The 23045-nt window shown below is 39.6% G+C and overlaps 1 protein-coding gene across 2 annotated transcripts in view; it reads right to left on the reverse strand.

Moving 5' to 3' along the window:
* zswim5 (zinc finger, SWIM-type containing 5) overlaps positions 1 to 20628 on the reverse strand; it is a 57221-nt gene extending 36593 nt beyond the window's left edge. For both annotated transcript variants that reach the window (XM_088346672.1, XM_088346600.1), the window contains exon 1: positions 20062 to 20628. In XM_088346672.1, coding sequence (XP_088202798.1) covers positions 20062 to 20569 — 508 coding nt within the window. In that variant the 5' untranslated portion in view covers positions 20570 to 20628. The remainder of the gene's footprint in view (positions 1 to 20061) is intronic.
* Between the last annotated feature and the right edge of the window lie 2417 nt (positions 20629 to 23045).

Raw genomic sequence — 23045 nt, forward strand, 5'->3', positions numbered from 1 at the left:
ATTCCATGTGAATATCAATACATTTTGAGATTTAGGCCACCCAATTGCAGCCAATGTGTGGATATTGCCAGGGTGCGGCAAAAAACACAACCGGTGTTTATTAAGACAGACCACCCATACTTCTGTGCATGGGTTATGTTTGTGAAAACATTCAACTCAGTGTTAGGCCCTTTTTGTGCAAAAAATATTTAAAGTGGACTCTGGCTTCCTCATCATTCGAGTGGCTAGCAAAGTATTTTAATAGCTACCATGTCAGGGGCTAATTGCTGGCATGACTGTGTCTATGTAACTAGTGTGGTTGACGCAGTCAGAAAGAAAAGTTGTCAGGTAGACAAAAAAAATCCTACAAAATAGACATTTCAGCGTTATGTTTTAAATCAAGTGAAAAATGCGAATCAATGCTGCAGAAAGACGTGTCACTGGATCTTTTCAAGTTACATGATCCGAGTACTCAAAAAAGGGACCTATTGGGACCCTATCCCGATCGTGAGGATCGGCCCAGAAAATCCCTGGTTGATGAATTTAGGAGACTATAAATTAGTAATCAATTTGAATGGCCTACGTGACAAGATTAATCTTTGTAACTTTATCTAAAATGAAGCATCTGGAGAATTTGTCAATCTGCTAGTCAAATGTATTCAGCCATAATAACACACTTTTGTGTTGTGATTTGGTGATTGAACCAAGTACAAATGATAAATCCTTTGATAAATGAGCTCAGCTAGTTTTATTAAGAGACACTTTTGAGACCAAGTACTCCAGATAGCAATTCAATTTTGTTTCAAACTATCCAAAAAAATCTGTTGTTATAACAAAACACACATAAAAAGGCAATCGTCCAGTTGAGTCAACTTTCACTCACAAATGGTAACAGTACATTGGGTTCCATTCACGTTTCTAAGACACAACGCTCTGATAATGTCAACTCTCAAACAAAGGTGCATTGCATATTCTCACCCACACTCTGTATGTAGCTGCCTGGCACACAATGGTCGACAATGCCCTTTTAGTGCCTCGAGTTGACACAAGAAGATACTTCCAAATGCTTAACATTCATTGAGTTTCCATGTCACAGTCCTATTAACACTTGGGTGACCACAACATCATATAAGAAGTTATATCTATTGTGATGCAAAAAATTATTTTATCTAAAAAAAAAGGAACATGGTGTAAGTTACACACATATTATTGTTAATTTAATTTAGATATATGATATTAATGCTACATTATATACTGTACATGCTTATACTGTCATGGTAATTCAAACAATAAAAACATCCTTAGCAGATACAGTGAGTTTTGGTAAAATATTGAACACATGTATGTTGGGAAAATATTTTGGACAATTTATGGTTTCTGGCCAGTCATTATGTTCTGAAAATATTACATTGTTTGAACACATCATTGTTCTAAACAAATAAAAGTTGAGTACGCTTGGGCTGGATTCAAGTGCTGCATCTGTTAAGCCATCACAGTTTGATATGTCAAGTGAAGGTCTTTTGTCAGATTTGTTTGGACACAACTCCCTGGTCCCAATTTTGGCTAGTAAAGAGTAGAGTGACAACTCCTTTTATAAATGAACTACAACAAGAGTATCATTACTGGAAAGAAAACTATCTGATTTTATTATTCTCTTGAAATGCTGGTGGGGCAGATATAGCAATTGCACACCACATAACTATATGTGTACTGCAAACCGGAAAAGGATCTCACTTAATAAAGTAAACAAATGTATTATTTTCTTTTTTTTATTACTTTTTGATTTTATTATTTTTGCCATATAATAAGAGTGTGACAACTGAAGTTTTTTAAGAGGAAGTAGGGAAGTCAAAATGCAGTGAGTCATGCTACAGCAAATTAACTGTTCAGGCATGTTCGTAAAATTTTGGATACACAGCTGGGTGGGATTGTTAGAGTACCTCCCGCTTTTATCACAATTCAGGAGGGTAAAATTCGATTATGAAAATTACCAAATATTTTTATGATTTATTCCCTTGTCTTTTTTAATAGCAGTGCATTCGTGACGAATCAAAACATTTACGAGGTCCAATAAATACTGTACAATAAGTATGGTTATATATAAATTTTCCTCACTGCAAATGCACCGCACTACAGTTGAAAAAAAGAAAAATGAAAACAATCTTGTTGTTTTATTATTATTATCCAATTATTGAGTAGTGTCAAAATTTGTTCTATAAAGATTTAAATCTTGTGCTCTGCGAAAAAACATGTTAAAAAATACCCTTGAATGAAATTCACATTTGTTTTCCTACAATGCATGTTAAGACCAGAAGAATAAAACATATGAGTTTTTAGAAAAGCAAAAGGGAAGAAATTGAATGCCTCTTCAACAATATGTGCTATGGATTGAATACAGGACACAAGACAAACGTGTGAGTGACAGTCTACAGCCTTGGTACCAATTGGCTCAGGCAACGCTTGCTTGTCTTTGGCATGACAATAAAACATGCATTTATGTGTACAGACAATTCACCCTTTCTTTACAGGTATAAAGGAAAGTGCATTGCTTTTAAAAACAAGTTTTTCTCATCAGACCTGTGAAACAGCACTGCAATACAACATGTACTCAGTCAGAGCTTGTGAGCAAGACCTAATGTAAATCCTCTGGATAATGCTTATTTAGCACTAATAATATCTGAGTAAGGCCAATAATCTAGCATCTGATAATACGAGAATAAAATTTAAAGTTAGGATGGTAAAAACAGCAAATCGTACAAAGCATTTTAAAACGATGTGTCTCTCCCTGGAGGCTTATAGTACCTGCATAATTCTCGATATTATCCGACTAATTTGTACCTGTAGTTGTTGAGGCTTTCCTGCTAGCTGATGAATGATAACTTTAAATCATCACAACGAGCTCGACACAAACGCGGTGCAGGTAAGCAATCTCCAACAAAAGGGGGAAAAAATGAATCCAACATGAGGGGTTTGAAAGGACTGGAGGGCATCTAGTGTATAGGGGTAAATGTGTTTTGCATGGTGGTAATCGTGTCAGTATAGAATTTAAAAAGTTAAACGGGAGTACCGCGTTAACATAATTGTAAGAAGAACCATGCACGGAAGAGGTTTGTTAAAATAAACTACCAGCATAACAAAAGTACATCCAGAAGGGGGAAAAAAATGGGGAAACGAATAAGAGCACAAGACGTCTTACTCAGCTGGAGCTGTCTGCGAAGGCAAAGCCCAGGCGGGGGCAAGTGTGATTTGTGCGTGTACTTGCATGCGTTGCGTCGTCACAACTCAAGAGTATAGTGGCCACGTGCCAAACACAATGACCTGCAAAACTGGCAGGGCAAGGGACTGACTATTTATGTTCTGTGCACGCTCAGATGTGTGTGCTTGCCTGCATGTGTGTATTTTATGTTTGGGGCAAATATGCGTTTGCATTCCTTGCATGCATGCAAGGGATTTCTCAGTAACGGTGAAAGTGGGCAACAAAGGGAGGGTGACTTGACTTGAAGGGAAAATTGGCCCCCCATCCAGTTTTAGAAGTTGTCGACAAAAAGACAAGCAGTTGAAATCATTAAAATATAATTCGTTGAAAGAACAAAGTAAAGGCAATATAGCAGTAAACACTCAGTAGAACAATAATGGTCAAGTAGCTGCAAATTATTTATTGAATGTGAATATTGGGAGGAAATGTAATGCAAATTTGATTTAGTTAAAAAGACATCACCATTTAGTCTTGGTTAGAAGTTTAGCGTTGTCAGGGAAGCTGACAAGAATCACCTTTTCTTTGAAGTGCTGTTTTTTGTAAACTGAAAGACTTGACTAGTATATATATAATGATAAAGGGATATTGAATCTTTCCAAAACTGAAAATTAGCACAAGACAGCTGACGCCGCTATTTACCATTTACAAACTCAAGTCGCCTAGGTAGGCTAGTTGTCCACGGCAGACAAATGCAAGAGAAGACAGGTCACTACGGAGGATGTCAATGGTTAATCGTCAAAAGTCAAGGAAGCTAACACTAAAAGGTTCGCACAGTTAGGCACCAACAGAGTCCTGTCAGAGCCAGTGGACGGCAATAAATGAAAATATGGAAAAGATTTTTATGATTTGGATGTAGGAAAAAGAGCTCTCGGGACACAATCATGTTATCGACAGCAGATATTAAGGAAGCGTTCGCCTGCTGCGAATGGCTGCAGGCTTTTAGCATAAAACGACATTCGGATATAGCCAATATAGAAATAGATCATTACCTTAACAGAGCTTATTCTTTTCCAAAAAAGATGACCAAGTCACATTGTCATCGTCTGGTCAGAGGGATGAGGTTTCTTGTATGACCACAGGAACGTGGTGGCTTGAAGAAACGCGATCGCCATGGTGACCAAAAGTTCACGCATCATTCATGCATAGTTCATAAACCAGTTTAGTGTTCTTGCAATATAATGTTTTTTGGTAAGCAAAGTGCCCCGGTGTTTATGTAAAGCATTGTTCAGATATTGGCGGTTTCACAAATGCAAAAAAAGCACCAGAGTGTATGTTCTGCTTTAAAGGCATCCTTTTTTTCAGAAGTTTTCTTGGAAACGAGTATTTGCAAAATAATCAATGTTCGACAGTTGTTTATAAAACAATGTTAAAGAACTGAAACACACTTTTTTCCTATGAAAGACGAGGGTTTAAAATTTCTGAAGGGCTTCAAAAATTAGTCGAAATGGCAAAAATTGGCTAGCACCAGCTCATCCAAATTTATAAAAACGTCTGGAATTGATTGAGTTAATACCAGAGCCTGTTTTCTATAAAAACAAATATATCACTTAAGGTTTTTACCCATCCTGCAGTTACTTAAGATCATTGAGGACGTATTTACCTTCCTCGCAGAGGGGCGCTGGGCGAGAGAGTAGGAGATCTGCGGAGATCTGCCCTCCTCTACCAATCACCTTGGGTGCTTGTCTGGCATTTTCGAGTGTTTACAGTTTGTTCCGTGGGTTTTTATTTTAAAGTGTCTCAACGGAGAAAATACACTTTTAATCGAGCTTTCATTGATACATACAGCCAAAACAGGGTATCTTGGTGTCACACTGTGAATGTAAACTGCAGTTGAGACTGTGCCATATACTGTCTATCTAAGATTAAACCTCTTTTCTTTCTTCAGTGCTACTTTGGCTTCCACATACTAAAATTGGATCAACACAGAAGATTTGCATTGGCCGTTTTTTATCTCCAAGCCAGAAAAACTCATGAAAATAGCCATAGGTTCCCGATTCCTGGACTACAATATGGGTCTAAATTAGACGCAATATCTAGGCCTGGGACGAATTTCAGGCCAGGTTCGGGCATGAAATGTCAATCATTAAGTCAGGCCGAGCCGGGCTTCTCTTTTGCAGATTTTTTTTTTATAATATACAATCAGTTTGTCATGTCTTCTATTTTTGTTTTTCTCCGTAAAAGATCAGGGCAGCGTGCATAAGGCTCAGCGCATGTCCTGCTCACACCGTTTGGTAGTACGCCGTGTTCGGCGCATACGCTGTTCACAGCACAGTCGGACACAGAAGGTGCCACCAGGCAGGAGAGGGGGGAATATTGTCGAAGATTGGCCATAATAACCCTCCCCTCTCACAAATAACATTTAAAAATTCAGGTTCTTTTTGGGCTCAGTCCCACAAATCTAGTTAAATGTTGGGCTTGGGATGATTTGGGATTTTATACTCGCAGGCCGGGTCAGGTTGTTTTTAGGCCCAATCTTATCTCATAAATTAAGATTGACATCAAGAATATGATTTTTATCACGTGAGAGATGTTTTTGCAGTACCAGTAGAATGCTGACAAAGTTTAGCATTTGAAAATGTGTTTCATTAGGTAAGTGGAGAATTGGACACAAAAAAGGAAAACAAGATCAGGGGAATGTAAAGTATGGAGTGTGTAGTGCTTAGTGTGATGTTTTGAGTTTTTGTGCTGTTCTTCTGGCTGAAAGGATGACTGGCCTCATCTGACAAGGGCACAAGCACAAGGTCATACTCAGGCGCACACAGTTATTGTCTTCAAAAGTGAAGAGGGTTAAAGGATCTCTCGCTCTCTTCTCTCTCTCTGCAGACTCGTGAGCACTTGGAGCACTAATCCTGTTATCTCTGTCCCAACAAGAGAAAAAAATAATGAGTTGGCAAAGATTGAACAGGGTACTGTAAATACACTGCTTGAAAGCCAAGTGAGCATACAGGCTTCACAAGAGCCCACAGATCTGCATTGTTCACTGCCAAAAGAAAGTAATGCAGCAGCATTGAGCTGGTCGAAACAAACCTCACAAGTCCTCCCTGACATTGAGAAAGAAAATTACTCATGTAGCTCTGTGGTCTTTTATATGAAAACTATTTTCTGTTTTGATTGTACGATTTTGTTTTTTTTTTTTATTCAAGTTTTTGCTTGCCCCAATGTTGCGTAGGTTTAAGATCAGAGAATGATATTACTATCTGTAAACTGCAGCTCTTTGAGTCTCTCTCTCTTTTGTAATTTAGGTCTATAGAAAGAAATGTGACTTAACTTGATGCCTATTTCTGCTACCCTGGGCACTGACAATACAAAACAAATTTGTTGCATTTAAACACCCATTTGGTTTTATGACAGACCAGACTGACAAACTGACTGCCGTGGATTACAGACTCATCACTTAAAATTTTTATCATAAATAAATGCAGATTACAAATTAACCTGCATTTTTTTAATAATAATACATTTAGTCCCCTACACTTTAGAAACATTTTTACTTTAAAGCAAAAATTAGCGTTTAATACATTCTATGATTTGTATCACAGGCTATGATTGGTTTGTTTACAGTCCAAGGTCATTCCAACTACTGCCTGAAAACGGCTGCAAGAGGCTACAATGCCCCTACAAATGATATGGGAATAAACGGTTATGAAATACAAATGAGCAAATTTTATTTCAGAATATATCATGTATCTAGAGATGCAAAGTTTACCGTTGAATGTGTCCTTAAAAGAACAGTGTGTAATATATAGTGCCTCCTAATGTTGCAAAAAAAAAAATTCATTCATAAAAAACCATTGATATCAATACTATGCATAAATACATGAGCTATCATCCCACTTTTAATAAAAAAAAAAATCATAGGTCAAGTCAAGTTTATTTGTATAAACCTTAATCACAAGGAGTCACAAAAGGGCTGCAAAGAACACAGATTATTGCAAACCACAGACTTATTACACCACCCCCTGATCTAAAATCTACATGAGGGCAAGGATAAACTCAAAAACCTCAACATGAGGAAAATGAAGAATGAGGTAATCCCCCATCCAGGATGACCAGGCTGCAATGGACGTTGTAATAACAATTAATACACAGATATCAACAGGAAATATAGGTCATTAATAAGCTATAGAATAGAAGTGTTTTTTACGCCGAAATTTAAGCAGTTCCACGTCAAGAACTTTAATTTATTTTACACAGTGGAATCCCTCTTTTGGTCGGCTCCATAATTGTCCAGTAGGATACCGCCTTCCTGTACTCTATGGCACTGGCCCTCGCTCGCACCAAAACAACACATTGGCATCTAGTGGTCGAATGTTACACATTGGGCCATAAGTGTCTTTGAGGTGAGAGCCATGGTTGATAAGTATCTTTTGTGTACATTTGGCTTTGAGCTCTTATTTCACCTGCTTCCTTCATACATACTTCAAATCTCCCACCATTTTCCTCCACATCTCATCCGAACCCTGACGAAAAAGATTACATTCCCTCTTTATCGTCTCGTCTGCTCATCTTTCTCCGCTTCTTACCATTCACTTCTGAGACTAAAGTTTAATAGGCTGTATTTTTTTTTTAAAGTGGCATGTTTTGCAGCCGTAAAAAGGACGGCTATAGCGCGCACACATGCACGGACACGGAAAGAAAAGATTCAACTAAACAAGTGTCAAATCCAAAGTACTGAAGAGTCATCCATAACATTTCTACTACAGGCCAACAATCTTCTGGCCTACTGACTTGTTTATACAGGGATACAAGCTTGACAAAAAACACAACAAAGGTGACTAACCGTGAGGATTGAGATTCTGAATAATAAAAGGCTGATACACATCTCATGATATTGGACAGTGAAAATGAGTAAATACGTATGCATATAACCATTTTGAGAATCTAATTGACTGTAATCGTTTTCCCCTTAGTAAATTCTCATGTTGTCATTCCATATGTGTTGAAGCCTTGATGGAATTTTCACCATTTACCAATAAATGTCAGAATTTCAAGCTTGAACCTTTTTGATAATGTGTCAATCAAATTGCTTTAGTCGGTTTACAAAAGCTATGCTCTTTTGGTAGTTTAGAAGATCCCGAAGACACAGGTTATACAAATGCCCCTGCAAAGCTAAAAAAATTAAATTTGGACAATAGAGCGGAAAAACTACTTTCCGGTGCCAATATTGTTACTGAAAAAAACTCCCTTCGAACCAAAAGGACACATCACAACCAAAACCGCTAAGAGACTCAGACAAGAGGGTATATGCCATCCAGATTCAACAGTATGCCTGGACATTGAGTGTCAATCTCCAGGCTGTTCTCCAGACCAGCCCATGACAACCTGCAAGTTAACAGTAAGCAATAACATAGGGTGTGCTCATGAGTTGGCCAGATCGTCAACAAGTTACCAACCGTTCACAACCATGACTGGTCATCATACATGACAGAGTTCAGAGACACCTCAAACATCTGTTTTGAGTCTACAAAAGCGCAATTTTGAAAAATACAGACAGAACCTTAAAAATCACATGTTAGGAGAACAGGGAACCAATGCATGTTAGCTAAAATGTGATCAAACTTGCTTGTTTTAGTCAAAAGCCTCGATGCAGCATTTTGTACCAGCTGCAAGCTCTTGATTTTGGACTTCGTGAGACCGGGGGTAGTACGAGACGGAAGGTAACACACGCATTAATTTGAATCTCCGCCACAGACTGGGACAGCTAAGGGCGAATTTTAGCATTGTTTTGAAGATGGAAAAAAGCTGTTCTAGTAATATTTTTAGTGTATGTTTTGAAGGCCAGATAAGGGTAAAATGTGACACCTAAATATTTGACTGGGTCACACTGGGTGATGTTACATTTTTCAATATTCAGAGCAGTTTTTGAGAACAGGTAAGGGCATTTAGATGGACCAATAATAACATTTTGATATTTTCAGGGTTGAGGCACAAGAAGTTAAGTGACATCCATCTTTTTATCTCATTGAGAAAGGCCTCCAAATTTCCACGGTTTAGTGGGGCAGATTCCTTCAACGAAAGATATAGTTGAGTGTCATCTGCGTAGCAATGGAAACTGATATTATACTTATGGATATCACCTAATGGAAGCATGTAAATACTGATAAAAGGGGGCCAAGTACTAAACCCTGCAGAACACTACAGGTAACACTAAAGGGCTAATATGTCATTCCACCATGTGTCCTTTCTCAGAGGTTGGATCTGAACCATAAGAGGACAGTGCCTTGAGAGACCAATCCATTTTTCCAGCCGATCTAGTAGGATATTATGAGCCACAGAGTCAAAGGCAGCATTAAGGTCCAGTAGCAGCAACAGTGATGAAGTGCCGGAGTCTATTGCCAGTAGAGGATCATTGGTTACCTTATCCAGGCCTGTCTTAATTGAGAATTTAGCCCTGATTCCTGATTGCATGGATTCAAAAAGATTATTGTCAGATATAAAATCCTTCAGCTGCTGTGCCACAACTATTTCAAGAAAGAAACGGTAAGGTTGACACAAGTCTGTAATTACATAACCTTTCTGGGTCAAGGTTGGGTCGTTGTAATGTAGGTTTAATAACAGCGGACCTTAAAGCCGGTAGAAGAAGACCGGAGGAGAGTGATATGTCTACAGTATTTAGAACTACAGGTCCAAGGATCCCAAAAAGACCCTTTATCAGCGAACCCGGAAGCCGATCAAACAGGGAAGTAGTCGGTTTGGCCGTACTCACCACCTGTGTAAGATTAGCAAGTGACAGATCACTAAATCGGTAAAAAAATCCCCAACCACCATCTTGAGCATTCATAATGTTCAGACCTTTGGCACAACCTGTATCCATATCGTCTTTAGAAATATCTTCCCTTATGCATTGAATCTTCTTACTAAAGACCATAAAGTAATGGGCTGAATAGGTAGACTATCTGGAATAACCTTTTGCCTCGTTAGCAATGATACAGTGTCAAAGACGATTTGGGGTTTTCCTTTTTTTCCGCAAGCACTTTCGAATCAAAGTACAGTAGTTGTACACGTAACATGCAGTTTGATTACTGGAGTCCAATACAGTACCAGTTCTGACTGGAGAAAACTGTATAGAAAATGTTTTAGTTTCCCTCATCCCAGTGAGAGACTTTATCATTGTGACTTACCTAAATTTTCCTCATTCAGATCAATCTTTTACCCATGTCATCTACATTATAGTGAACACAGTTGCCAATAACTATTTTTGGATGTGAGCAAAAGTGGAACCATTGAGGTAGTAAGCAAACTAACTAGCCGTCACACTAACACACAATTGTTCTGACACAGCTGACAGTCGTGGTCACAATCGAGCAATTTGTGGATTGATTATCCTTTTGATGCAAAGTCTGCTTTCTCCTGCATAGGTGGGCGACAGAAAGGAATTCAACTCTCCTCCCAACCAATATCACCAAGCAGCTGTGTCAGCACGGTGATGTGTCAAATATTGAACTTCATTGATCCAAAACAGCGGCACCAATAAGATTCGATATTTTTGCTCAGTGTTTGCTATTTCTCAGCCTAAACATGAATTTCAAATATGAAAATAGTTTGCTATCCTGTCAGCATGTTTACATTGATAGTCCATCAGAATTTGCCACTAAGGGCCCCGTCACACAGCCGTTTGCGTCTGTATCGCGGGTAAAATGTTGCGGGTTTTTTTTGCCCGTGGTTGCCCGCGATGGAAAATGCGCAAAATTGGCCAACCCGCTGTTCATCGGTGGTATGCCCGCAAAACAGACGCCGGCGACTGTTCCGCTTCCTCATCGCGTCATTTTCTCGTGTGGACCACGGGTATAAAAGCTGCCGAGCCGGCGTTATGCCGAGAAATGCATCCTTGCCGAGATTTGCATCCCCTCGCTACTACAACCACTTTTACCTCGTTTTATCTCACTTTTATGGAATTTAATGGCGAACATATAACCAAAACCACTTCGTCTTGCATTTGTTGGGAATGTAATACAACTTAAACCATTCGGTCTTTGTATTTGTTGTGAATGTAATCGAACGGTAATGCACACCGTATACAAATCACTTTTGAGCAGGTAACATGTTTATTTTGCCTTTTCTATTCAAATCGCTCGTATTGAAACTGTTATGCACTCTACCATAAAGCTTATTTCTGCATAATAAGCTTTACGGTAGAGTGCATAACCGTTCTCATTTGCATTTCTCGGCATAACACCGGGCTGTAGAAATCATAACCGCTCAAGACACAGTCCCGTGAAGATCAAGATTTCAAGCTATGGCACCGAAGAAGCCAATATGTTATTATTGTAATAGTTTTTCATTTTTATTTTATTATCTTGTTATGAAATGAAAAGAAATGTCAAGAAATAAAAATGGATTAAGACGAGGTCACTACGGTGACGGGGATCCATGTCCACCCCTTGACGTCTCGAGCACAACTGATGTGTGCTCGGCAAAACGCGCTGTATATACGCGGAGAAAGGCGTTTGACCGTCACACGCGTAACACGCTAATTTCACGTAATAACACCGCGATACAGGCGCAGAACATGCTATGACCGTGCTCCACCCACGATTACCCGCTAAAATTTCGCGTCCTAGCCATGTGTAACCACGCCCTGGCCGCGGCTAGAGCACGTCGTTCCGCGTCATTTCACGTGGTCTAAAGTTTTGAGCAGCGCAAAACTTTTTCGCGCGGCCAACCGCGTGTGAATTTCCGACCGCGTGTAAAGCACTGCTGTATCTCGTCTATGTGGCGATCTCAAAGCGTCTAACATAGTCTGCCTCACGGGCAGAAATTTCTGGCCGTGATTCAGCCTCGATACGCCCGTGAAAGGCTTGGTGACCGGGCCCTAAAGTTTTGAGCAGCGCAAAACTTTTTCGCGCAGCCAACCGCGTGTGAATTTCCGACCGCGTGTAAAGCACTGCTGTATCTCGTCTGTATGGCGATCTCAAAGCGTCCCACAGCGTCTGCTTCACAGGCAGAAATTTCTGGCCGTGATTCAGACGCAAACGGCTGTGTGACCGGGCCCTAATAGTAATAATAGAACCAATACTTTGTATTACTCTCCATCATATGCACTAGTTGGTAATGCTAGTGCTTCAAAATTGTCCCAGTTATTATTTAAAACGTATGTATTATGTTTAACCTAAAACTTGACCCCAAATACAGTTTTTTTACTGGCATGATGTACTGGCAGTGAGGCTCAAGCAACAGGAAGTTGGCAATCAGCTGATGCCTGCTTGGTCTTTAAAAATCTTACATAAAAGGGCTGTCAGGTTTTTCAATTACAAATGGCGTTTTTTTTTTTTCACACAATGGGAAATGGATTATCGTGAGCTTGCAATGTAAAGTCCAACATGTAAAAATTACATAAACTCTACTGATAAAAGCCTGTACTCTGGAGAGGCCAGTGACGAAGAATTGTTGTATTCAACACGTTAAACACAGCTTGTTTTCATTTGCACTAGGACAGCTCTGTAAATTTTGGTAGCATGTGTGACTGATTATGTACACATTTGAAACCAAAAATCAAAGTACACCATCATTTCCTTGGATCAAAGGTAGTGGGATGTATGGAAATATTTTATATTGCATCTATTACATATGCCTGAAAAGCAATATGCTCCTATCAGTACATGCCATTTATGCCTCTTACAGTAGCCATCTTAGTATGACTGTTTGTTATGCATGCTACATTCTAGGCCTAGACAAGTAAAAAAAATGTTTTTATTCTAAATTAGGTAAATGATAAAATTGAGGAAATGTATTTAATGGTTTGATCAAAATTTCTCCAAGATGGTACTGATATGAAAAGCTTTTGCACATGTGGAAAAATGCTGGCTTTGGGAGGTTTAAAAGATGCCTGTACAATGCATATCAACTTCATACCTAGATTTTGTGGTCAGTCACAAGCAGTGAATCTGTGTTTTTTTTTTTATAGCACAAGCAATGAATGTTACTGTAGAATTGTGTTGAGCTGTTACAAAAATACGTAAATGCTGTCTGCAGTACCGAAAAACATAGTTTTTTCAAAACGTTTTTAAAAGTTGTGTCCGGAACTGCAAAATATTCTACCTGCTGGTGCCATCTTCTGGCCTAAATCATTATTTTAGCCTAAGTTATGCTGCTTGTGTGATGCGTGCATGTATGCTTCTCTCTTAGATGAGTGTAAATAAACTATTTCTTTCCATCTTTTGGGGGTTTTGGGTTGGCATTTGGACTGTACTTGAAACAGTCCTTTTCCTACTTTAACCATTTTCATCCTACAATAAAGGAAAACCCTAAGGATGCAAGTAAAATCACTCTCCTCTTCCATGCCCCCACCTCCTTTCCTCGAGCCTAATGTGCTCCATGGACGGAACACCGATGATAAAAGTAAGACCAAAGCAAATGGGTGCCGTGAAAAACATATACAGTGGGACCTCGCTACTTCGCGGTTCAATGTTCGCCGTTTAAGAGCTTCGCGGGTCTAAAAAATAATAATTAAAAAAAAAAAAAAAATTAGGGGGGTGGCCTTTTTTTAAGCATTTTTGAAGGGGAGTCGCTACTTCGTGGTTCCACGTTCGCGGGTTCAGAAGCCTTGCAGGTCCCAAAAATAATAATAATTGAAAAAAACAATAATAATAATAATTTTTTAAAATTAAGAATTTTTAAGGAGTGTCGCTACTTTGCGGATTTTCACTTTGCGCGGGTGGTTTTGGTCCTCATTAACCGCGATAACCGAGGGATTACTGTAAAGCTATTTTACTTCAGTTGGGCATTGTTAACACATACTTAATAAAAGAAAAAATATATCACATTTTAAAATTTTTAAGGACACCTTAAACTACACACCCCACATAATCATAAATATCTCTTTTCCGTTTGGTTTAAACTGTAGCAACTAAGAGACACTGATAAAATTCAGATTACGATTTTGGGACACGTCACATGGTCGTGTTACATTCATATTTATCTTGCCAAGGCATAGCAATGTCTCTTGTATACAGTTATCCTGAAAGCGTTCACATGAAAAATAATTACTGCAAAGAAGATACAAACTTAGTCGTAATCAGGTTATTAGAAACACATATTTATCATTTACATGGCCTTTTCAAACTCAAATTTCATCAAAATGCAGGCTGTAACTGGGTTATTGCATGCATGTGAACCAGGGGTCTCCAAAGTGGTGCCCCCAAAGAACACCTGTGATTTTCCAATTATAGTAATTGGATGGTCCTATTTTAACTCAACTTTGCATAAAAACAGGCATTAAAATAGTAACAACAGTAATAACATGATAAATTGTCATTTTAGAAATACATATAGAACTGGTAGCCCTTTGTGCAGTAACAAAAAGTGGCTCCCAGCTTCAAAAACGTAGATGAACCCAGATGTTAACATCATTTGTCGTCAATAATAAGTCAATATAATTCTCAGAGAACACTTAAACCCGAGTAGTAAATTTAAAAGGAACCGACTCCTCTATAAACAATTTTCCATTAATAGTGATATAACCTTAACATTGGTGGTCCGATTGAACAGACACTGTTAGAAAAAAACTATATGAACGGATTTAGGGTCCTACTTCTTCTTCAATCAAAAGGGGGGAAATCTTAAGCTTAAATAAATATAATATAAAACTCACACACCTATAGAGTTATAAAATCTGACTCTTGAATAATATATTTACATTTTTTGCAAATCCCTCTGATCTTGGGATCTCAAAACTGAATAAATCCGGACATGCTCCACATACTTAGGTCTGAGTGGCATGTGTGAGGACCTCAAGTGGATGCTGTACATTACTTATACAATGTGAATTAGCAATTAGAAGGTATTGGGGGAAAAAACCCTTGACTGCTGGTCACGTAGTATATTCCAGTTCAACCCCGATGGTTGACTCTTGTATGAGCTGCTCTTTGCTATAAAAGGCTTTACGTAACATTTTACAGACTGAGACGGAGGGGACACACACATATTCCCCCACAGATTCTTTAAATCCCCCTTCTGTGAACAAGGGTTTTTTTCTACAACTGGGTAACAAAGCATGACCCAATAATTCTGAAGCTTGACTCAAAGCCTAGCACCCTTCCCAACAACCCAAACTCCTCAATATCCCATTCTCAGTCTCTCTGAGGACTTTATAAGGCCTGAGAAGAGAGCTTCTGATCATACAAGTGGTGTAATTGGGGGATGTTGGCCTGATAAAATACACATGATCACTCATCTTAAACTACGCTAATTACAACTTGGAGAACAGATCATTAAGCATAGGCTGATATGTTGATGAGCTCACAACCTTCCAATCAGACAAGGTTACCGTTGAATCTAGACAGACAAAGGACTTAACTTACAAAGTGTGCTTATTAATTGTGTGTGTGAGTGTGTCTGCCAAAACATGTGTATGCATGCAAGAATCCTTCAAAAAGCTAAATATTTTCTGTGTTTCTATTACCAATATGTGAGAAATTCCTCTCAACTTGTAGAACAATTTTGAGTAGGTATTTCAAATGAAGAGTGAGCAATTTTGAAAGTTCAAAATAATGCTATTTTATGCTGTGGAGCATTTTTGCCAGGAAGGCGTCAATGTAATTTAGTGTTGTTGTTGTTTTTACATTTACTTAGTCTCCTGGCCAATTAAATGCATCATAATGGACAAATGAAATGAAATTACCTAGATGACCAATAATTACTGAGTTTAAAATGGCAAAAACAAATGCATCTCAGAGCAGAAGGCATATGCACTCTAATCCGACTCGTTTACATCCTTCCTAGAAACACTGAGCTCTTGTCATTTTGAAACCATGATCGACATGCCAACAACAAAACCAAAGACCTTTTAAGTGACTGCTGAAAAGACGTAACCTCTATATTGGCTAGTTATTGATGGGTATGCACCCAAAGTTGCATGTATACACACAAATAAGACTTTCACAATCAATCCTTAATTTGCACTACAGTTAGATAGAGCTGACACCACAGCATTAACATTTGTTCCCTTATTTTAGTACAGCCCCTTTAAAAGCCTTGGCCATCTTACAGAAGTGTATTTGGAGTGTTGTCAGGCTGGAACATTGCACGGCAACCCAGTTTCTGGAGGGAGGGAATCATTCGCTCATCCAGCATTCCATAGTTCATACTTGAATTTGTGTTTACCTTAATCAAATTTAACTCCCCAATTGCAGTTGCACTCATGCAGCCCCAAACCATGGCATTCGGAAAACCGTGCTTCGCTTTAGGCACGACACAAACATGTTTGTACTCCTCACCTGGTTGCCACACCATCTGAGCCCAAAAAATAATAATATTTGTCTCTTCAGATGAGAGATTCTTTCCAGGCGGCCATGGCCTTTTTTTACATACTTATTTTCATTGTGTCAAAGCGATGTTTCTTTAGTCATATTCTATTAATTCTTGAAATGAAATCTCTGCAGTAATGTGAGGGGATGGACTCAATTTTGTGACATGCAGTAGCATGGTAGTTGGTACTTTCCATTAGGTCAAAGAAAAAAAAAATACATTTTTGTTAACAAATGGTTCTCACTAGTCATTGGCTGAAATTCAGACAAAAACTAATCTTGATGTCACACAATTATTTAAATGGGCTTTGTTGACAGAGACCGTACCACCAGGGGAAATCGGGCTATAACAAGTGGAAAGAAAGGTAAGGCAGTGGGTATTTGCATTTTGATACAGTACTGTAATTACTGTATTTTTCTAAAGTTGTGGCTAATTACATTTAGAGGATGCCAATTACTTGACGAAAATGTGAGGGAAAAAAAAACACAGCAAAAACAGCAGTTACCTTCCATATGTTTTGAATTACAACAAGCAGCATAGGAACAGCGGGGGTCGGGAACGTGGCTCGTGAGCCAGGTTTGGTTGTTTTTCATGAGTACATATGTCTTGAAGATATAATGATGTCCACGGCAATCTTCTCTGCCACTTTCCATGCGTAGCATGCGGAGCAACACAGTCAACCATTAGTTCCGACCAAAATATATAGGGCTAAGTTTAAACTCACTGTGTTACACTAACAGAGCACACTGGCGGTACGTCTCTAAGCAATCCTGTATATGGAAGCTCATTAAACAATGTATGTTCACACAGAACACCCAAAAATGCCAGCCCAGCACCCAGAGTTATTGGATTAGGTAAACGGTATGTGGTGAGCGGATTTATGCACACATAGCGCACTCCTCTAAATACATCAGTATCCTTCTCGTTTGTAGTATTTTGTGATATTTTCACAACTATCCTTGCACCTTTGTTTTGAATCCATTATTTACGACAAAAAGACACCGGCTGTGGCATTATTATAATTTCCAAAATGACAAATTATTAAATGTATTTACACATAGTGAAATACAATGTGTTCAAGAATTAGCTTTTGTCTGGAAAGCTGGTTTGGTGTTTTTATTTAGTCAAACTATATTGTGCGGCTTTCAAAAAAAGAAAAATTGGTTTTGTGGCTCTGAGTCAAAAAGGTTTGAGACCCCTGTTGTACAGCATTTATAAACTATGCACAGTAGTGATTATGATAGCTGAAAGTGTCCCGTCTTGCTAGTAAAACACCCTTGCCAAGATACTTTGCATATGGTGCCCAATTATAGGCAATCACAGACCAGCTAGAATTATCCTGACATTAACACTTAATGAAGGTGCTTCTTTAAGATCACATCTCGCAAGCTTGCACAAACTCATCAAGCCAGATGGCACTAAACAAAGCTAAAAGTAAATCTCTCTTCCATATTCACAAGTCTCTCATTTCAGATCGTAATGGAGGGGAATCAATGGCCATTTAAAGAAGAGGCAATAAGATACAGCGATACGAAAGAAACCACAGTTTGCAGCTTCCCCTGATACCTTGAGGCAACATGAAACCCCAGACAAGCTCCAGTGCCTCTCACGCCATATGGTCAAATGACAAAAAAAAAATGTTCAGAAACACTATTAAGATGCATTTCCCGGACCCTCAACTATTAATTAGACATTTTAGTCGTACCCCGGTTCATGTTTGAAGAAGGGCAGCAACAATTATTCGACATAGTTGACAAAACTCAATAATAGGCAACAATAAATTCCATTGAAAAACATTATAGCCAGACACATTTTTCCAACAGAGACAAGAATGTTTTATGTAAACGTAATCTGCAGAGTCGCTCATATGTAATAGTATGTCTCAACTAATAATATTACACAGAAATGGCAGCGTCAACATCAAGTATGGGTACCAAACCTTCTAAACGGCGGATACAAGAACGACTTGCAAAGTTCACAAAGCAGGTCTTGCATATAACGGCGGTAGATCTGTCACGCACGAACGTTTAAAGAGCATGTCGGACAGTTGAACCAAACAGAGTCTGACTCGCCTCGGTAAGATTCAAGTAACATCCAAGCCAATATGGTTTTGGTGACATGCATTGCACATTAATATACGTATATTTGAGTAGAAAATAAAACTTGGTTGTTATGTCCGACTGTGCCTGGCAATGTATTTGAAATGAAATGTTTGTAATCCGAAAAACACTTGTTAAAACTGTTTGATTGATCACCGAATGTACTTCCCAAAATACACATATTATTTGTTTTGTTTACTGTTCTACTGTTACTAATTAGCCTGTTCTGAGTTTACAGAGATACAAATGTATACCGGTACTTGTCTTTAAATGTATTATTTATTTGCTGTCCCTAAAAATGGGCAGGGGTTTGTTTATGGATTAAGGTCTACTGACAGAGCACAGCGCCTAATGTTTTTTTTTCATGTAATATTTGTACGAACCGCTGTATGTTCAATAAAAGATGTATTTGTTATTGTAACATTTTTCCTGTGTGTGCCATTATTTACCAAATCAACTTCTTGCTAAATTTGAGACAAAATGAATAATCATCAGTTTATTAAACAAAGTGTTTCAATAGTCGACTATTAAAATAGTCAAAATAATCGGTAGTTACATTCCTAGTTTGTAGCTGCTAGCACTCTAATAAGCTTGGTTGGCCTTGGAGAAGGATTTGCAAAATGGCTCTTTGTTTGAAAACATCCTCTCTGCAGTGCTGGAAATGCGAAACGCTTATCGATCATTTCCACTGTGAGCCTTGTGTGTGGCGAGCGTCTGGGCAAATGCACGCAATGAACGGATTTCAACGTTTTATTCAAACCAAGTGTCGGAAAAGCCCACGAAACAGAAGGTATTTTCCGCGCTGGTGGCGTCCAAGTCTCTTTGTCCACTCCGACGAGTAAACACGGCAATGCAGGGGGACTTTTTTCGGATTAACGGCGGATTAATCATATTAAGAGACCCCATAGCAGCCTTTGTTTCTTAGCCAACCCGCTCACAAGCAACGGCTAGTTTTGCAAAATGACTTGCGTTTGGGAAATGTTGCAAACATAAACGGAAAGCCGCGTTGAGTCCTTTTGTATCGGCGCCTGTCAGCGAGTGAACTCCCCCCTCGAATTGTCTGCGCATCCAGACCGCCCTGCTCGTGAAAAAGGTGAAGATTGGCATGTCTGGATTGTTTTTGTGGCGTTTTTGATTCGTTACACACCCATTAAAACGCAATTCCGAATGCAGCAAACATAAAGAGGCCAGTTAAAGGGTAACGAAGCCACAATAGGAAGCCCTTTAATTTTTAAACAGCAGCTGGTCGGGTGATGTTAGCAGGGAACCTTATCGCCACTCTCATGAGCACATACTTTGGTCCACCGGTAGGCTCGAGAAATGTTGTATAAAAGAAAGTTTACGATGTTCGAACCACGTCAAAAGAAAAGTTAAGTACACTTTAACACGTGAATCGAACGTGTCCGGTTACAAGAACACTCGGCGTCAGTCGGGCGAGCCCAAAAAGTTGAGTGTTACTTTCCGGAAATGATTTCCACTTACCGACTTGTAGGACATTTTCCACACAGCCGGTTTCGAGCAACCTGATACCGCGGCGGAAAGGCAAAGTGTCTCCGGTTGTTCCGACCGGCGTCGCCGCGTTCACTCCAGCGGCAGTCGCTCCGCCACCAGCGGGAGTCGTAGGTCCGGATCCGGCGCCCCCTGCCCCGCCAGTAGCCGTCGATGGACCCTCTTCGCCGGCTACTCGGCACTGAAACGAAGAGTACATGCATATCTCCTTTTCGTTCCGGGGAAATGACCAGTAGACGATACGGCGCTGAACGGGTTCCGGAATCCGTTCGAAGCGCTCCTCGACTCTTTCGAAGGCCCACTTTTCTGCCACTGCTTTTGCGGCACAGTCCAAGAGAGACTCTGGGGAACGATGTCGGGAGCCGGTTAAGCCGTGTCCAGGCCCGGGACCCCGGGGAGCAGGACGAAGGCAGGGCCGCTTACTAGCCGGTGGAATGGACAGGAGAGGATGGGCTGGGTGTTCTCTTCGTCCTTCCGCCATGGCGAGCCGATCTACACTGAAAAGACCGACAGCTTGCAGACACTGAGTAGCAGCCGGAAGACGACTACACACGCGCACTTACTTACACGTTAGCTAAATCCAGTTTACAGACACTATGTCCGGTCTTACCCTATAAAATAAAAGTCGTTGCATACGCTTGACATCAAAATGCATACGTAGTTTTGATGAGTTTTGGATATATGGTATTTAGATTACTACTTTTAAAATTAAAACCCGTAGTAAACTAACATAAATGAACTATAATTAGAATATAACTCTTCCTACTAAGATTATTTGACAGTCCAATATGATCAATTTCCGGTTTTGCTGTCTTTTTAACCATACATTTACGTGACTTGATAGGTTGAGCAGCTGGTCTTGAAAAGAACAACATACAGTGTTGTATGGTGCGATGATACTCAATATTTCGGAACAAAAAAGTTTTTTCCCAAATAATTTAGAATCTGGTATCAGTATTGTCAGACGTGTTGCAGAATCAGGGGAAAAGTGAGCTGCGAATGTTGGGACATATACGGTCCAGAATTGTACACATTCGAGTCAAGTCATGTTTATTTGTAAAATCACAATGTGTCCGAAGGGCTGTATAGACAATACTCAGACATCACCAACATGAAGTATTGGTAATGACAGAATGTCTGCTGACAACTTCCTGACGTGAACATCATTCACATGATATTAAATATACAGTTAGTGTGTTTTAAGCCTACATTTAAACACTTGCACTGAGGTTGCAGGTCCAATCTCAGAAGACAGAGACTTCCACAGCACTGATACAAGCATTCAACGTAAGATGGGTCTGTGTTTGTATAAGGCCTTGAGAAAAAGGGTACGTGTATTGCCGGATAGTCGCTCGGTGACTGTGTCTTCATTTCACATATATTTATTTCAATATCTCATCTCATCTCATTAGCCGTACCGCTTATCCTCATTAGGGTCGCGGGGGGGCTGGAGCCCATCCCAGCCATCTTCGGGCAGTGGGCAGGGGACACCCTGAACTGGTTGCCAGCCAGTCGCAGGGCACACGGGGACAGACAACTCATTCACTCATTCACACCTAGGGACAATTTGGACCGGCCAATTCACCTGAAATGCATGTTTTTGGAATGTGGGAGGAAACCGGAGTGCCCGGAGGAAACCCACACAAGCACGGGGAGAACATACAAACTCCGCACAGAAAGTCTGGAGCTGGATTTCAACCCACGACAGGTTCCCATGACATGAACCTTGCCGCACAAGCGCTAACCACTGCGCCGCCGTGCTGCTTTATTTCAATATGTATGTATTTATTTATGTATTTTTTTTTTAATTGAACCACTTTATTGTATTATTTATTTATTCAGGGTGGTATGGCGGATGAGTGGTTAGTGTGTCCGTGGCACAGTTCTAAGGTCATGGGATCAAATCCAGCTACCAGCCTTCCTGTGCAGAGTTTACATGTTCTCCTCGTGCATGCGTGGGTTTCCTCTTGGCACTCTGCTTTCCTCCTACTCCATTCCAAAACATGCATTTCAGGTTAATTGGCCGGTCCAAATTGTCCCTAGGTGTGAATGAGCAAGTGAGTTTTCTGTCCCTGTGTGCCCTTAGACTGGCAACCAGTTGATGGTGTCCTCTGCCCACTGCCTGAAGATACCTTGGATGGGCTCCAGCACCCCCGCGACCCTACTAAAGATAAGAGGTGCAGATAGTGGATGGATTTATTTATGCATTGACGCTTTACATCAAAAACAACGGCAACCAGATGATGAAAGTTCTACATCTGATTCAGATCAGGAGACTTCTCCTGCTACTGGTGAATTGGGAAACCAGTACAATCTTTTTTGCATGTGGGGGAAAAACACCAATCACCAAAAACGCCCTGGAGAGGCTTTGCTTGCCAGAGACATACCACAGGAAGTAGTGCCCAGATGACCCAGGTGGTTAAGGGATCCGTGAACTGTGAAAGTGCATTGACTGTGTTTAAGTTTACAAAAAAACGTGTCATGCTGTATTTTCTTTACTCAAACATAATGCACACTTACACAATGTCCCCATATTTTAGACGTATTTCAACTATTTCAAATTGTGTATGCCATATAACAATTTTCGTACTGAAAAAAAATAGAATAAGTTGTACTGCTGAGTATAAAAGGAAATTTACTGCATAATGAATTTACTGCAAATGGGAAAAGAACAAATAAAGATGCTGAAAGAGTTGTTTGTAATGTCTACTCGGTAAATCAACTTATTTACACATATGATCTTTGTTTCTATTCTACATAGTCTGTCTTGCTTTGAGCAAATAGTCGCTGTGTCGTGTTTGTAAGGTTTATTATCCCTTAAGAGGATTTGCTATCCTTCAAATTGTGAACATTAGTGTATTCTTGTAGTATTTTTGCTGATGTATTTTCCGTATTATTTTTGTAGTATGAGTTTTGTTGTAGGAGTTTTGTAGCATTTCTATAATGGGATTTTTTTC

This window comes from Urocampus carinirostris, chromosome 1 (genome assembly GCF_059441175.1).
Source record: "Urocampus carinirostris isolate Australia breed hairy pipefish chromosome 1, RoL_Ucar_1.0, whole genome shotgun sequence".
Taxonomy (NCBI): domain Eukaryota; kingdom Metazoa; phylum Chordata; class Actinopteri; order Syngnathiformes; family Syngnathidae; genus Urocampus; species Urocampus carinirostris.